The sequence below is a fragment of the Podarcis erhardii genome, assembly GCF_964252035.2.
Source record: "Podarcis erhardii genome assembly, chromosome: 15".
Classification (NCBI taxonomy): Eukaryota; Metazoa; Chordata; class Lepidosauria; order Squamata; family Lacertidae; genus Podarcis; species Podarcis erhardii.
In genome coordinates, this window is record NC_138505.1 from 11,953,561 (window position 1) to 11,970,109 (window position 16,549).

At 46.6% G+C, this 16,549-nt stretch overlaps 1 protein-coding gene across 1 annotated transcript; it reads left to right on the forward strand.

Moving 5' to 3' along the window:
- Positions 1 to 1,993: 1,993 nt before the first annotated feature.
- STX5 (syntaxin 5) lies at positions 1,994 to 16,233 on the forward strand. Its single transcript, XM_081842713.1, has 11 exons — positions 1,994 to 2,149; positions 7,857 to 8,079; positions 9,698 to 9,768; positions 10,578 to 10,633; positions 11,284 to 11,354; positions 11,624 to 11,740; positions 12,230 to 12,286; positions 13,103 to 13,184; positions 13,320 to 13,420; positions 14,282 to 14,403; positions 15,130 to 16,233. The coding sequence occupies exons 2-11, from the start codon at positions 7,876 to 7,878 to the stop codon at positions 15,287 to 15,289; spliced, it is 1,041 nt and encodes a 346-aa protein (XP_081698839.1). The 5' UTR covers positions 1,994 to 2,149; positions 7,857 to 7,875; the 3' UTR covers positions 15,290 to 16,233.
- The last annotated feature ends 316 nt before the right edge of the window (positions 16,234 to 16,549 follow it).

Sequence of the window (16,549 nt, forward strand, 5' to 3'; positions counted from 1 at the left end):
AATGCCGCCCTCAGGCTGAAAGGCATTATCCACCCTTGGTCCACTGTCATTGCAGCTCCTTTGCCTCACCACTGCTTGACACAGCATGCCAAGGAGGAAGCAGGCAGGGGCAGCAGCTCCTCATCACTCAGTGCCACTGCTGCTGCTTCTCTCTGGGCCAGACCAAGAGGTACATGAGTAGGCGGTGGTTAGACACCCTGTTCTTTTGGCCTTGCAACACCATTAAAATGCAAGAAGAGGAAGGTGAACAAGCAGCCAGCAATGTTGCAGAGGGTGAGAAGGTCCAGCAGGGTCTTTGAGCGTGCCCCCAGGCCTGCCAACCATTGATGCCACCCCACCCTGCATGTGATAGAGAAATAAAGTCCCAGCCGACAGAACAGAAATATTCAGGGTCTTCCTTTCCTTTGAAGATTCTTAGTTTATGTGTATTTTTTCTTCAGTGGCCAAGGCCCACTTGTTTTCATTGATAGGGATGTTGCTGATGACAAGACTATTTAAAATGACAATTTGTTAAGATTTATTTTAGTTCCTCTTCCTCTAAGTTAGACCTCTGTTTGCTATCTCTGTATGTACTTGGCTTGTGTGGAAGTAGGCTTTTAGTTGCTATATTCACGCAGAGCTTCCTACATTCATACTTGCTTGTTTAGGATATTCAGAAAAAGAAAAGTTTTTTTTCTTTCCAAGTGCCATCTGGCAGCCACAACAGATGGAGGGTGGGTTAGTTGGAAGACTGCCAACAGTGTTGGATCTGGCCTGCCCAATTTGTAGGTTCCAAACTCAAATTATGTTGTGGTTTATCGTGCACTTTACCTGCTAACACAGATACTCTGCCCCCAAGGAGTTTATTGCTGAAATATTGTCAGTGGGGTGGGGGGGGGAAAAACAAAGGGTAAAGAAAGGAAACAGATGCTAGAGTGTATCAAGGTAACATTTAATTTGACTACCAACATAAGAACACAAGAAGAGTGTGCTGGGTCAGGCCAGTGACATATATAGTCCAGCAGCCTGTTCACTGTGAACAACTAGATGCTGGTGGGAAACCTGCAAGCAGGACCTAAGCACAAGAGCTGCTGTGGTTTTCAGCAACTGAAATTCAAAAGCCTTACTGCCCTGACAGTGGGGGAAGAGCACAGCCATTGTGACTAGTAGCCATTGACAGCCTTATCTTCCATTAAACTTTACTAAACAATGCATAAGGAAAGAATGGACAATATGACCTCTTTGTAGTATTCTATTGTAGTGTTTCCGTAGTACTTCATTTGATTTTGGGGGAAGGACTGTAGTTGAGTGGCAGAACATCTGCTTTGCATGTAGGTCTTAGGTTCAGTCTCTGTTTACAGGAGGTAGCCGTGTTGGTCTGCTGTAGTTGAAAAATAATAATAATAATCCTTCCAATAGCACCTTAGAGACCAACTAAGTTAGTTATTGGTTTGAGCTTTCGTGTGCACATAAAAGTTCATACCAATAACTAACTTAGTTGTTCTCTAAGGTGCTACTGGAAGGAATTTTTATTTTATTTTATTTTGTTCAGTGTCTGGCATCTCCAGATAGAGCTGGAAACATCCACTGCCTGAAACCCTGAAGAACAGCTGCTAGAAAAGCCTCACCAGACGCATCTCTACCTGTCACAAGGTTACTTCTTTCTTCTTCTCCTCAGCTTGTTGGTTTAAGTTACGGCCCAATCCTACGCACATTTACTCAGAATCCAGCCCGACCCATTTCAATTACAGCTTACTCCCAGGTAAACCCTTTATTCTGGAATGCAAGGCCCCGCCGGCTCTTGGTTGCCTAGCAACAAAATCTCGACTCTATACTCCCTCCTCGTTTTCCAAGGATGCCGGAAAGCGCCCGCCTTTTGTCGCATAGCAACAGAGGCCCGCCTCCCTCAACCGCAACGTCAGCGAAAAGAAGCCGCGTCGCTCGAGGGGCGGGGAGGACGTACGCGAGCACGCGCGCTGGCGGAGGAGGCGCTGCTAACAGACGTCGCTCTCGGCGTCGTGCGTGTGACGTTGGCCGCCGAGGGGGTACGTGGCAGTGACGTCGGCGGCCCGCCCTCCTTTCGGCTTGTTTGGTCGTTCGATCCGGAGGCCGGTGTTCGGAACTGAGGAGGGAGGCAGCGCCTAGAGCTGGGTCCGGGTCCGCGAAGCCGGTGAGTCGGGGGTCCGCCTCTCATATACGCCTCAGGCTTCGCCGTCGCTGCCCCCCCCCGCTACTCTTGCCGAGCGCGGTGCTCCTCCGTAAAAGTTCCCCCACCCGGTGTGGTCCCCCCTCCCGCTTCAAAGAGTTCCCCCCTTTTTCAGGGACAGCGGCCGGAGCCCTTTCCCCCCCCCCTTTGTGTGTCCCCGTGAAATGTTTCCGCCTTCCCCACAGATTGGGGTCTCCAAACGCTTCTCTTTCGTGTCCTGCTCCAAATCCCTCCCCCAGCCTCTTGGTCCAAGTCCTTCCCCTCGTGTGTCCTCACCCTCCCCTTTCTGACAGGAATGAAAGCTTTTCTCCCTCCTCCTTTTCTGGGTATTATTACGAATTGAGGTCTCTCTCTCTCTCCCCGCCCCCCCTCCAACTCTCCACTTTCCTCTTCCACAGACAGTGGTTCAAAACCTTTCCCTTCTTTCAACCTCACCCGGATAGCTCAGTCGGTAGTAGACTCTTAATATTAGGGCCTTGTGGGTTCGAGTCCCACGTAGGGCAATTTCTGCATTGCAGGGGGTTGGACTAGATGACCCCCGTAGTCCCTTCCAACTCTACAATTCCACGATTCTATGTGTGTGGCAGCCCCTCAAGAAAGGGCCATAGCTCAGTGGTGGACCCTGAGGACTAGAATCTTAATTTGAGGGGAAGGGCCGTAGCTCAGTGGTAGAGTATCTGCTTTGCATGCAGAAGGTCCCAGTTCCCAGCATCTCCAGGTTGGGCTGGGAGAGAGCACTTGTGTGAAACTTTGGACACCCACTGACAGTCAGTGTAAACAATGGTGAGTTTGATAGGCCTGACTCTGTAGAAGGCATAAGAACATCCTCTGTAGAAGGCATAAGAACAAAACTTTTAGTGGCCCAAGTTTTACTAGCTGCTCATATCCACAGTGCAAGTTTGATTAAGTTAATTGTGCATTGTACTGCATGAAATAGCATGCCTGTTCTAAAGCTGCTGACTCTGAGAAGGGGAAACAGTTTCTCTTTCTCCGCTCTTTGTTAGACAATTTGTAATAATAGAAGTTGCTGTAATATTTCCTCCTCTCTCCAAGACTGTGGTTTTTTTTTTCTATAAAAAAGAAAGCCCCAATTGACTTCTCTTTTCCTTGGAGGAAAAGTGCTCCAGCCCCTTGATAATTGCAGTCATTCTTTTCTGCACCTTTCCCCGTTTACTTAATATTGTTTCTGCACAGTATTTCAAATGCAGCTGCATTGTATGTTTATGTTAAGCAGGGACAGGGGATTCCAGCTCCCATCAGCCCCAGCCAGTATGTCCACAATTAGTTTATTCCTGCCGATTGGATACCACTCTGGTCTCTTTGAAGGTGAAGGATGATCTAAAAGTGCTTTTTATAAATTTAGTGAATGATAAAGCTTATGCTACAATAAATCTGTCTCCTTATATCGCCACAAAACTCTTTGTTATTTGTGCCAGCAAGGTGGTGGTTTGGAAGACTGATAATCTTCTGTTATTGTTAAGCGATTCAGAACTTGTGGGGAGAATAGATGTTAGTTCAGGGGTAGGCAACCTAAGGCCTGGGGGCCGGATGCTGCCCAATCGCCTTCTCCATCCGGCCCATGGACGGTCCAAGAATCAGCATGTTTTTACACGAGTAGAATGTGTCCTTTTATTTAAAATGCATCTCTGGGTTATTTGTGGGGCCTGCCTGGTGTTTTTGCATGAGTAAAATGTGTGCTTTTATTTAAAATGCATCTCTGGGTTATTTGTGGGGCATAGGAATACGTTCATTCCCCGCCCCCCCCAAAAAATATAGTCTGGCCCACCACATGGTCTGAGGGATGGTGGACTGGCCCACGGCTGGAAAAGGTTGCTGACCCCTGTGTTAGTTCATACAACCACAAAGCAGCAAGATTCTCACCTGCCCAATTGGCATCACTACTTGGGCCTTTGTGAAATCTAAATTTCCTCCCACTGAATTAGGAGTGGCAGTTTTTCGAATCCAAAAGGAAAGCAGTGGGACTTAGGAATCTCTTGGATTCGTATTGAGCACTGTGGGGTTCAGAGCAGTTTGTCCTAGGCCACCGGGTGCCTTCGTTTGTTTTTCAGCTTAGTTCTGGTGGAGATCTGAGTTAACATAAAAACGTAGAAGGAGCCTGGCTGCTGGCTCAGACCAAATGACTTATCTAGTCCAGCAAGTGGCCACTCAGATGCTCCAGTGGAAAGCCTACAAAGGGGACCTGCATGAAACAGCACTCTCCCCATCGATGGTTTCTAGAAACTAGTATTTAGACACTTACTGCTTCTGACAGTGGAGATAGTAGCCATTGACAGTCAGTTAGTAGCCATTGGTAGCCTTATCCTGGTAGCGAGGGTGTGGGTGTGTGTTGGGAGCCAAGTGGCAGGACAAAGTGGTCTTCTTCAGGAGTGGTGGGGATTGATATCTGAACAGTGCAGCAAATACTTTTTGTGTTGACCCTACTGGAGTAGTTGTGGTGCCATTTAGGCTTTGCTTCAGAAAGGAAGATGTTTTGGGCCAGCACTGCAATGTTCTTAAAAGCCACAATATATCAGTAAAAAATACTAAGAATTCTGTGACAAAAAATCAAAACTCTTAGTTTATGAACTAATAAGAAATTCTAGAAATATAACACGTGTATTCAAGGACAGGGAGGAAAACACCTTTATAAAGAAGAGGTTGGCGGGGGGGGAATGTAAAGGCTTCTACAATGAAATATATAAATATAAAGTAACATATAATATGCAAATTAGCAGTTATCTCAGTGAAGTAAATCTAAAAGCCCTGGACAGAGATCAACAAAGTTATCTATGTGAATCTATAGCAGAAAATGAAATAGGAAAAATCCCCTTAAACTAAAACCTGCAAACACCCCAGGATTAGATGGCTTCACCTCCTTTTTTTGTTTTGTTTTTTTACAAAATGTTTAAGGAGCAAGTTTCCTAAAATGGGGAGGCTCTTCAACTTTATGCTCTGAGGGCATCAAGTACCTGCCACTTGGAAGGAACGGCAGGTGATTGAATTTCAGAAACATGAGACAGACGCCATTTTTGTATACTAGTACTGTATTGACCTATAGTACTAAGTAATCAAGATGCAAAGATTTTAGGAAACTTTTGGCAGATGGGTTGACATCCACTTCTCTTATCTACAATTGTAGACACAGCTCAAGTAGGATTTGTTAAGCAGCAGCCTATAGCTGATCCTATTAGGATATTAATTAATGCAATCTATCTGGGGCAGGGGGGACCCAGAAAAGTAACATTTATCATTCTAGAAAAGCAAATTGGGCTGGGAGAATTTATTCAGCTTGTTTCAGAAACTTCAGCTGGTGCAGAATTCAGTGACTGGGTTGCTCACTGGGGCACGGCTGTTAGAGCACATTGCACCAGTCCACTGCACTGGGGACCAGTTAGCTTCTGGTCCCATTTCAAAGTGCTGGTTTTGACAGAGCCGTAAATGGTTCAGGACCACAATACCTCAAGGACTGCCTCTCCCCATATAAACCTACCCTGAGATCATCCTCCGAGGCCCTTCTTTGTGTGAACAGGCCTTTTCCGCAATGGCTCCCCATCTGTGGAACACTCTCTCCAGGAAGATTCGACTGGCGACTTCATTATACACCTTTATGCACCAGACTCTGTGAAACTAGTTGCTAGAAATCAGCCTTGGGCTGATTTACACATGATGCCCTTTTAAAGTGTGTTGTGAGAGGGGGGATTATTTGTTTGTTTTTGTTCTTATTTTTATTATGTGCTTTGCAATTTCTATATTGTCATTTTGTGTTGTGGACCACCCTGAGATCTGTGGGTATAGGGCAGTATACAGATTTAATTAATTAATAAATACTATACCCATTATTAGAAAAGTTGTAATTTCCCACAATATTTGTAACTGTTTTGAAAAACCTGTTTGAGAATTCTCAGAGAACTATCAGACTTAATGGACAGGACCCCCCCCCCAAAGATTCAGTATGCAGAGTGGTACCTTTGTCACCCCTGCTTTTTGCCATATCTCTGGAACCTTTGGCTGCCAAAGTTAGGGGAAATGATGTGATTAAGTGAGTGAGTATCAGTGGAAAGAGTAGAACAAAAGCTTAACCTATTTGCAGATGATATCAGGGTTAGAAAAACCAAATACGTATATCCTTACCAAATGTTCTTGAAGATTTTTTGTCAAGGTGAAATTTCGGGAATGGGATCCAACTACAAAAAGTCAGAGATGTTGCCTTTAAATATCGCACAACTGGATTAATTGCGCCTTAACCAATCCAAAATTAAATTGTGCTGAAAGCAAACAAAGTATCTTGGAGTAATGATTACAAAAAGTTGGAAACAGTTAAAGAAAAAGAACAATAGGCCTTTCATCAAATACATATAATTAGATCCCTCAAACTGGCAACATAGTTGGGAAGGGTCACCACTGTACAAATGATTATCTTACCTAAGTTAAAAATGTTATTCCAAGTCCTTCCTTTCTGTACTGATCTGCCAGTTTTTGAAAGATTTTAGAATCTCTTCATTTAATCATCTAAGCAAGCAAGCAAGATTACCAACCTATACAAATCAACATATTGGCGGGGGTGGGAAGGATTCCACCAAATTTATGACGCAGCCCATGCATGAAATGTATTTCTAATGATGAAACAGACCTCTCACATTTGTTGTCAATTTATTTTAAATCCCTTGGCTGTAGCACATCTCTGACTTTGAAATTATCGTCACTCTCTGACCTCCCCAATTACTCCTTTCTGTTACCATCCCTTGTTCTACATCAAAACAAAAGAAATACAACCCAATGGTTATAAACAGAAGGGATTGCACACGATAAGATATCTTTACAGAGATTTAAAAGCTCTAACAGGAGCCCAAGGAAAAGAAAAACTGGGAGAACTGGAAACAAGCTGGCTGCCCATACATCAAACTGCACGTTCCTTGGCTAATCACACAGTTTTCTCAAGCAAAAAACAGTCTTCTCGTGCAGACTGTTAGAGCCCATTGAACAATTAATTTTAAATTCAGTGTGCCCTCCCAAGAATCCCCCCCTTAGTATTTATATAATTATTTGTGACCTGATGAGAAGTTTAACCTGACTGAAAACAATATGGGAAATTGTGAAATTAATTATCAAGATTGGCAATAATATGTTTTTTATTTTTTGATGGGAGGGGTGGAGCTTTAAATCAGTAACTGCTAAAAGCAGATAATATTTTTTATGGTTTTCATGTTTGGAATAGTGTGTGTGTGTGTGTGTGTGTGTGTGTAATATTTGTATTCTAATATATTGATTCCTGCCCCCATAAAAATAATTGTATTGGTCACGGATGCTCCTTTGGGAGGAAGGGTGAGATATAAAATTAATTAATAAATGCAATAATAAAAACCATACATGAAAGGGTTGCAGGCTTTAAGTCAATGGTGGAACTAGTGGCTCTCCAGATGTTGAACTACAGCTCCCATTATCCCTGTCCACTCAGCTGCTACCTGGATCATGGGAATTTGAGTCTAACAACTTTCAGATTGCCCCTTGTTGATTTAAGTGTTTTTACAATGGGGTGGGGAAGCCTGTCTGGTGCAATTTGAGAGCAAGGTTGACATTTTCATTGCTGGGCGCTGATGACCACCTCTTTCTCTCTCTCTCTCTCTCTCTCTCTCTCTCTCTCTCTCTCTTTCTTTCTCTCTCTCTCTTTCAGCACCAGGTTATGAGCCTCCATGAATACGAGGAGACGCCACGGCTCTAGAAACACGGAGCAGGGCGTTTACCTGGGACCTTCCCAGACGCAAGTTCTGCCCCCGCTCGCTGCCACCTCTGCCCCAAGCCCAGTTGCGCCACCTCCTCCACAGTGGGACACCATGTCGTGTCAAGATCGCACCCAGGAATTTCTCTCTGCCTGCAAGTCCTTGCAGAGCAGACAGGTGAGTGCCACTTAAGGCTGAGTTGCAGGCAAGCGGATTTGGATAGACCTAACTCTTGTGGCCAGTGTGCAGAACTCCTGCAATTACACCTCTCTAGGCTGGGGGCCTGATAGAGACAGCTGTAAATCAAGGCATGGGAATGGGTGGAGAACGCACTGAGCCTGTCACATGCTCTGTTCCCGATGTTAACTAAGGGCCAAGTGAGATGAGACATTAACAGCAATTAATGTGCATGATTTATGTGTGTGCATGAGAGTGATTGAATGTGAGTGAAGCATGGCCTGGATCCCAGGAAAGGGGAGTTTCACTTTCCCTAACTTTCTTGGTGCTGATGAAAATCCACCAGGGGCACCTCCCCTGCCCACCAAGCTTCTATTAATTCCCAGGAAGGAAGTTTCCATTGCCACAAATGGAGACTTTCCTCTCAATGCCTTTTCTAGTGTTTAATGTCACGTTATGTAATTGTGATTTTAAAAAACCTGTTTTATTGTTAAATTTGTACACCTCATTGAGAAGGCTTATAACAGGATACTGGGATTATTTTATTGGGTATTTTAATTATGAGTGTTTCACATTGTAATGTTTTAAATGGGATTTTTTGTTGTGTATTTTAACGACCAACCTTTATATATGTTTTGTTTGCGTAACTGGCCTTTATACAGCAATAATATGTAGTATATACAGTGGTACCTTGGTACTTGAACAGCTTGGCTCCTGAACAAATCGGCTCTTGAACGCCGCAAACCCGGAAGTAAGTGTTCCGGTTTGCAAATGTTTTTCAGAAGCCGAACTTCCGACATGGCTTCTGCTTGAGTGCAGGAATCTCCTGCAGCCAATCAGAAACTGTGCCTTAGTTCTTGAACCGTTTCGGGAGTCGAACGGACTCCCAGAATGGATTAACTTTGAGAACCAAGGTACCACTGTACATAATTTTATAAGCTTGAGTGGCAGGTTGATTATTGTTAACGTTATCGTCACCATAATCAATTTATGATTGCGTTCTACACTTATTGTCAATGCAATGTATAACAAAACCAGCAAAATAACCAGATAAAACACAAAACCCAGCAGATACACTTAAAACAAAACTGAAACTATACCCCCCCCCCAAAAAGATACTTGTGGCATAGATCCATTTCTCCAGTGGAGAAAGCCTGTTGGAACAAAACTGTATGCTACTATTTCTGAAAGTGCAGATAGCAGGGCGTCTGTTGAATCCTGAAAGGAATGCCATTCCACCAACACGGTCAGCAACCCTAAAAGCCCTGCTCTGAGCTACTGTGGGGTGGGCATCTGAGATCTTTAGAACTTGCAGGAGAAATTCTCCCACAGGCTGCAGGAATTTCCTGGGTACGTAAGGTTGGCATCTAAAAATGCTGGAGACCAAAAAGAAATAAAGTTGCATCTTTTTGTACTGGACCATCTTGTTGTTTGTTGTGAGACAGGGAGCAAAGTGTGGCTGGTATTCTGACAGGTGTAGGTAGAAATTTTCCCACCTGGGAGAAGTTGAACCAGTAAAAGGAGAAGTGTCCAGGGGTTACTCTTTCTTTCACATTTTTGTTTATTCTTAACACAGTCTCAATTGTCTTTCGTTTTCTTTTTTTTTCTTTTTTCTCAGAACGGGCTTCAGCCAAACAAGCCAGTGCTGAACGCCATTCGGCAAAGAAGCGAATTCACTGTCATGGCCAAGTGAGTTTATCAACCCATCGCTTCATGGGAACGTTTCAGGGACATGTAGCACTGCAGGGGGATCCAGAGAAATAGGTTTTCCCTATACAGTGTCGGGAGCCCAGCCCCACAGCCAGTAAGGTCCAGCACTCATGGCTGGTGAGATGGCATGTACTGGAAGCAGGGAGTGGGGGTTAAGTTGGTAAGCGGTTGGAAACATGGAGGACAAGCTTGGAGGAGGGCTGGGGAATCTGTGGTCCTCCAGGTGTTGCTGAACTACAGCTCCCATCAGCCTTAGCTGCTGTGACCAACAGTTGAAGACAATTGGAGGTTCCCTAGCCCTTACAAGAGGTCCGTGAAATCTCAGCGGAACTTGGAAACCACAGCCGCTTCTCCTTGCTTCTCTTGCAGCAGTGGGGGGCAAGCGATATGCGTGGGGGCTCTGGAGAAGTGAGGAGAAGCAGTATTGAGAGGTCCATGAGATCTTGCTGTGGAATCCAGTAGCTGCAGCTGCTTCTCCTTGCTTTTCTGGTGGTGGCTCCAGAGAAGTGAGGAGAAGCGACAGGGAGATCTTGCAAGAGCTCTGTGATAACCTGCCTGAAGCCACTACCACTTTTCCGCCGGCGGACGAGGCCTTTTGAAAATGTGGAATGTCGAAATCCAGCACACAGGGGTGGTCCAGCACTGTGCATAACAACTCCTTGCCCCTTCTAATTTTAAGATTTGTTAGTTTCATGTAGCCTGAACATCTGATGATAAAATGAAAAATTAGGCAAGGCGGTTGAGTTCTGCATCCGTTGTTGTTAATTTCAACTCCTTGTTATTCTCAGGCGGATTGGGAAGGACCTCAGCAACACTTTTGCCAAGCTGGAGAAGCTAACAATCTGTGAGTATTTAGAGTGTGGATGAAGCTGGAGCCCACTGTGGGGAGTGGGGGAAACCGATCCACATCACGCAGTTGCTGGCTGAGTTTTGACTTGTCATTTGATGTCGATGAAAAGCTGGGGAGGTGTTGGGATGCCAGGGGAGTGGCGTACACAGAGGTTGACACTGAATGCTGTGCTTGGACGAAGGCAGGGAGCTGGGTTGAGAGCAACTGTGGCACCTTAGCTTGTCCTGTCTAGGACAAGCTTCCATAACGTGGAAGTCACAAGTGAAGGGAGAGGGGCCGGGCTTGGTTGGTGAGAATGGGAGTTAATATAGAGGGTGGGGAGCCTCAGGGCCTCCTGATCTAACCCTCAAGACTGTCCACAGTTCATCTCTTCCTTTATGGGCCTTAATTCAAACCTACCTTGAGTGTTTCTGCCTGGGCTGTGTCCTTTAGCTCTGATAACACCTCTTGCCTCCTTGAACCAAAGGCATAGGGAGGTGTGTGTGCAGAAACTATCCCACTCTACAAAGGTTACATTGATCTGCCTATGTTTGCTTCCGGTCCCACCCGCCATGTGGCATGTGGTTCCTGGAAGGTTGCCCAGAGGGGAATGTGGCCCCCAGACTGAAAATGGGTTAATGCGCTACACTTTTCTGTATCTTCAGTGGCCAAGCGGAAATCTCTGTTTGATGACAAGGCGGTAGAGATTGAGGAGCTGACTTACATCATCAAGCAGGTGAGCTAGAGGGCCTCCTCTGTCCTGCTCTTCCTTTGGCTGCCTTTTCTCTTCATTCCGCTGCATCACTTGGAATGCCCAGTGGGTTGGGAAGGAAAGCTAAGCAAGTGCCAGAGAAGCTGGGAGGCACCACTGTGGTGTGTCATGCTTGCTGGTTGCCGCCGCCTCCTCCTCTGAGCTCTCTTAAAGGGGAAGTTTCCTGATCTAGCGCCTCTTGGCAACCTCACATTGCCTCTTCAGACAGTTCCTCTTTTTCTTTCTCTCCACAGGACATCAACAGCCTGAACAAACAGATCGCACAGCTGCAAGAGTTTGTCAAAGCAAAAGGCAGCCAGAGTGGGAGGCACGTGCAAACTCACTCCAACACCGTGGTGGTGTCACTGCAGGTCAGGCCTGAGGCAGAGGGTTGAAAATATGCAAGCCTAAAAGTTTGCGGGCCTTAATGTCTTCAGAGCCAGAGGGTTTCCCCCATCCCAGAAGAACAGGACTTGGGTACTGTAGATAGCTCACCCCCCCAACTCACAAGCAATAGAATAAATTCTGACAGCTTGGAAAATAATATGCATAGTTTATTCAGCTTGCAGAACCTTTTTTTTTTCTTGATGCAGAATTTTGAGGTACACTGTTCATGCATCACTGCTTGCCTTTTTGATGTTTTGGAACACAGCTCCTATCAGCCCCAGCCAGTACCCGAGGTAGAGGAAGGCTGTTGTAGTCTTATATGTATTAGACATAAAGAAATGTTCGTTCCCTAGCATGGGATTAGCAGCAGTGACAGGGTATGGATGTGGGAATAGGTTTTCTCTGGCCAGAGAGGGTGGCAGGAAGGTCAGATTTTGCCTTCCTCACTCTTTTCCCCTTCCCTTCTTTTCTAGTCCAAGTTAGCCTCTATGTCCAACGATTTCAAGTCTGTTCTGGAGGTGCGGACAGAGGTAAGTTGCTTGTAAGCCAGCAATCTCAAACTTTGCTAAAGTGAGCTTCTGTTGTTTTAGCTGCCTCACACAACATAAATAAGGCACACCCACCCACCCACCCACCCACCCCTATAAACACAATAATAAAATGAATGCCTTATGAACCCTGATCAAAGGCAACAGCATGTGGAGACTGCCTAAATTTGAACCTTTGTTATCTATATTGTTATCCCTCTTGTTTGGAGAAAAATGGGCTAAAAAAAGCGGAAACAACAGTGTTAAGTTTCCATGAAAGGTAGTGAAAAGTCTGTGTAAATTGTACAACTTTATGGATCACCGTCACTAGATGTAAAGCAAGCTTGGGGGAAACCTTTGGGCCTCCAGATGTTGCTGAAGTACAACTCCCATCAGCCCCAGTGGCCATGGATGATGTAGTTCAAGCAACATCTGGAGAGCCAATGTTTCCCCACACCTGGAGGAGCTAGTGATATTATGCATTGCATTGATGTGTGGGCAGTGGGATGAAAGGGAAACTTTAACTTGTGCACCGGCCTGAGCGCCTTGATTGCTTGGCTTGCCCTGACCCTCCCAGACCTTAAACTTTATTATGAATCAGCAGCATTCTGCTGGCTTAAAGACTGGCTGCTTCTTGAGAACACAGACATTTTGGATTTAGAAGGTTTTAATAACGCTTTTGGGTGGCATGCATACTTGTGGTATGACAAGGTTAAAGTACATAAAGCATTTCAAAACCATATTGTCAGGAAAGCATTGTTTAATGTCTGGATAAGATATAAAGACTTACTGGAAAATAAAACCAACTTCCTTCCCCAGAACCTTAAACAGCAGAAGACTCGGCGAGAACAGTTCTCCCGCCCCCCGGTCTCCGCCATTCCCCTTGCCGCAAGCAATCTAGGTGAGTCGGAGCAGGGAGTCCCCTGGTGCCAGAGGGAACTGGAAAGTGGTGCTGCAGGTACCCTATTGAAGGAGGGAAGGTGGAGTTGAAATGAGGTGGGGGAAGCAGTCTGACCTGGCTGGCTGATGTCCACAGGTGGCTCCGCTATGCTTCAGGACGAACGTCGGCACTCGGGGGACGTGGCTATTGACATGGACAACAGGGCCAGCCAGCAGCTGCAACTCATCAACGAGCAGGTGCCTTGGCATGGGGTGGGGGTGGGCCTGCAGACATTTGCACTAAAAATAAGGGATGTGGCGCAATGGGAGAGGCTGACTGGCTTTATTTTGGGTGTTGTCATTCTTTAGCTTCCCATGGCTGAGCTATAGGATAAGAAACATCTGTCTACAAACAAAAGCACACATGAACATTCGTGTCCCTGGTGGAACTCCCTGTTTCTTCTGAGCAGCTTTGCCCTCTCTCCTTTGGCAGCCTTGCTAATTGTAGCCTATTGGGTTTTTTTTTGGGGGGGGGACTGTCAGAATTGAGCTGTCTGCTACTTGCATAGCCCTGCTTTGCATTTTCCCATCACACTAACACAGAGACGGGGAGCCTGGTGCCCGCAAGCTGTGGTTCGGACTCCAATCCCCATCGTCCCAAGTCCTTATGGACAGTAGTAATGAGAGTTGTACTTCCAACACCTCCTGGAGAGCCTGACAGGTTTCCAACCCCTGTCCTAGACACACATCCCAACCAGTCAGGGATCAAATATTAAATGCACTTACAGAGGCATGAAGCAAGGATAGCGAGCCTGTGGCCCTCCAGATGTTGTTTAACTTGAGTTCCCATTAGCCCCCCAGTCAGCATAGCCAGTGGTTAGGGATGATGGGTGTTGTAGATGGGAGTTGTCGCCAAAAACACCTGAAGGGTACCAAGCTGCCGAAGGCTGCTCTGTATCATCAGTATTGACCACCACATGGCTTGCTTGCAGTTGTGCCATATCCACAGATCTGCCTGGTAACAGTGGTACAGAAAAGAGAGCAGGCAGTCATAGAATGGTAGAGTTGGAAGGGACCCTAAGGATCATCTTGCCCACATCACCCGTTCCTCTTTTGTAGGATACGTACATCCAGAGCCGGGCAGACACCATGCAGAACATCGAGTCTACTATCGTGGAGCTGGGCTCCATATTCCAGCAGTTGGCGCACATGGTTAAAGAACAAGAGGAGACCATCCAGAGGTTAGTGGGCAGGGGAGAAAAGCTCTGTTCCTCTTGAGGCAGCCAGCGGATTGCAGCACAAGGGTTGCTTGGGAGGAGGCTTGTGGGGAAGAGCCTGACTGCTGGATCAGGCCAAAGGCCCACCAAGTCCAGCTTCCTGTTCCCGCCTTGGCAAGCTGGGCCTGAGCGCAGCAGCGACTCTCCTTCCCACTTGTGATTCTTAGCAACTGGTACACAAGGGCAAACCACCCCCAACAGACAGAGATGACCCTTAGCGGGGCAACTCACAAATGTTGTGTTCATCGCTTGACAACTGCAGCCAGCAACCAGCTGCTGCAAATCAAAAGGGGTGGCATTACACTGGTCTGATACGTGCAAAATGCACTGTATGTTATTTCATTAAGAATCCTGGGAGGCAACTTAGTGTTGCTGTTTCCATAGGTCTAGTTACAGGTAGGTAGCCGTGTTGGTCTGCCGTAGTTGAAACAAAATAAATTCCTTCCAGTAGCGCCTTAGAGACCAACTAAGTTTGGGCTTTTGTGTGCATGTGTGTGTATCTGAAGAAGTGTGCATGCACACAAAAGCTCATACCGATAACAAACTTAGCTGGTCTCTAAGGTGCTACTGGAAGGAATTTATTTTGTTTCCATAGGGTTATTCCTCCTCCCCTAGAGGCAAGAAGCAAGCTGGCAGCTCCTCCTGAAGGCTTCACCTGCCCCTTTTCCCCCTTTTTTCCCAATCGTGTAGAATTGACGCCAACGTGGAAGATGCTCAGCTTAATGTTGAAGGCGCCCACACGGAGATCCTGAAGTATTTCCAGTCCGTCACATCCAATCGGTGGCTGATGGTGAAAATCTTCCTCATCCTTATTGTCTTCTTCATCATCTTCGTGGTGTTCCTGGCCTGATGGTGGCGGCGGCTCAACCGCCCACCACCAGCTCCTCCTCCTCCTGCAAGAGCCGCGTTGGGACGCTGGACTCTTCTGTTCTCTTTGTAGCCGGCCTGGGGGCAGAGTCATCACTGCTGCCCACCATGTGCCTGGTGCCGAAAAGGGGGCCCATCCTCGCTCATTTGTGACTCTCTCTTTTTTGGCTGCGGCTCTTGGCCTGGAGCGGGGGCCACCCCAATCGGAGTGCAATAGCATTTGGACTACGCTGTGAAGGGCTCTGCCCCAACAAACCCCCTTCTGCTCCCCAGATGGGATACAATCCAGCGCGGGGGCATGTCTGTATGTAGCGGGACCAGGATCTTGCATCTCTTCCCCTCCTCTGTTCTATATATTTGCCCTTCCCCTTTGGGACTAAACAAAAAAACAACACACTAACAGAACCCCTCCCTTCCCCTTTTAAAATATTACTGATACCTTGGTGTGAGGTTTCAACTTCCCAGCACAGGCTCCCTCTCACAATTTGTTGGGGAGGCAGCTGTATCTCTAAAGTTGCAAGGCTTCTCTTGTCTTTTCCGGAGGGCCGTGGGCCCGATAGGGGTTTCTCCCCACTCCCTGTTTTCCATATTTAAGTTTCTTCTTTGCTGCTGCCTAGGCATAGAGAGCTCCTGTGTGCAAGGAAGGTTCTCTGAGTCTCCCGTTTTAGACAGAGGCAGATCAAGGGGCAGCCTTCCTCCTTGCATCTCCTGCTCAAGGGAGAGATTTCTCACTGTGGCTGATTTACGTAGACCAAATATGTTTCCCCCTGTGGCTCCGATCCTCCTGGCTGATGGAAGTCAGCAGGGCTTGGGCAGAGACACTGACGCCTCTTTTAGTTGCTAGGCACCCTGTCTCTCCCTCTCTGAAAACAGATCTAACTCTCTAGTGCCTCCTCCATGCTGTTAAACGGTTCAGGCTCACCCCCCCCCCCAAAAAAAAAGAAGTGGAGAAAGTGTCCTTGCTACCCCAATCTTACTAATCATTATAAGCTAGTTGATACTGATATAACTGCTAAGCTCTAATCCTTCTCTTCCCCTGCCCCAACCTCTTTTTCGTTACTAGCCTATGCTAAGGCCATTTCAACCCCCTGGCCTGGTTATGGTGGCTGAGCAGGAACCCACTTTAATGTCACCACCACACCTCCTTTTTTGTTTTCAGGTGGGTGGGATTTTGCCCCCACCCCCACCCCGCCCCAGTTGCAATGGCCTTAACATTCCACTGTCAGTTTCTCCTGTGCTCTTT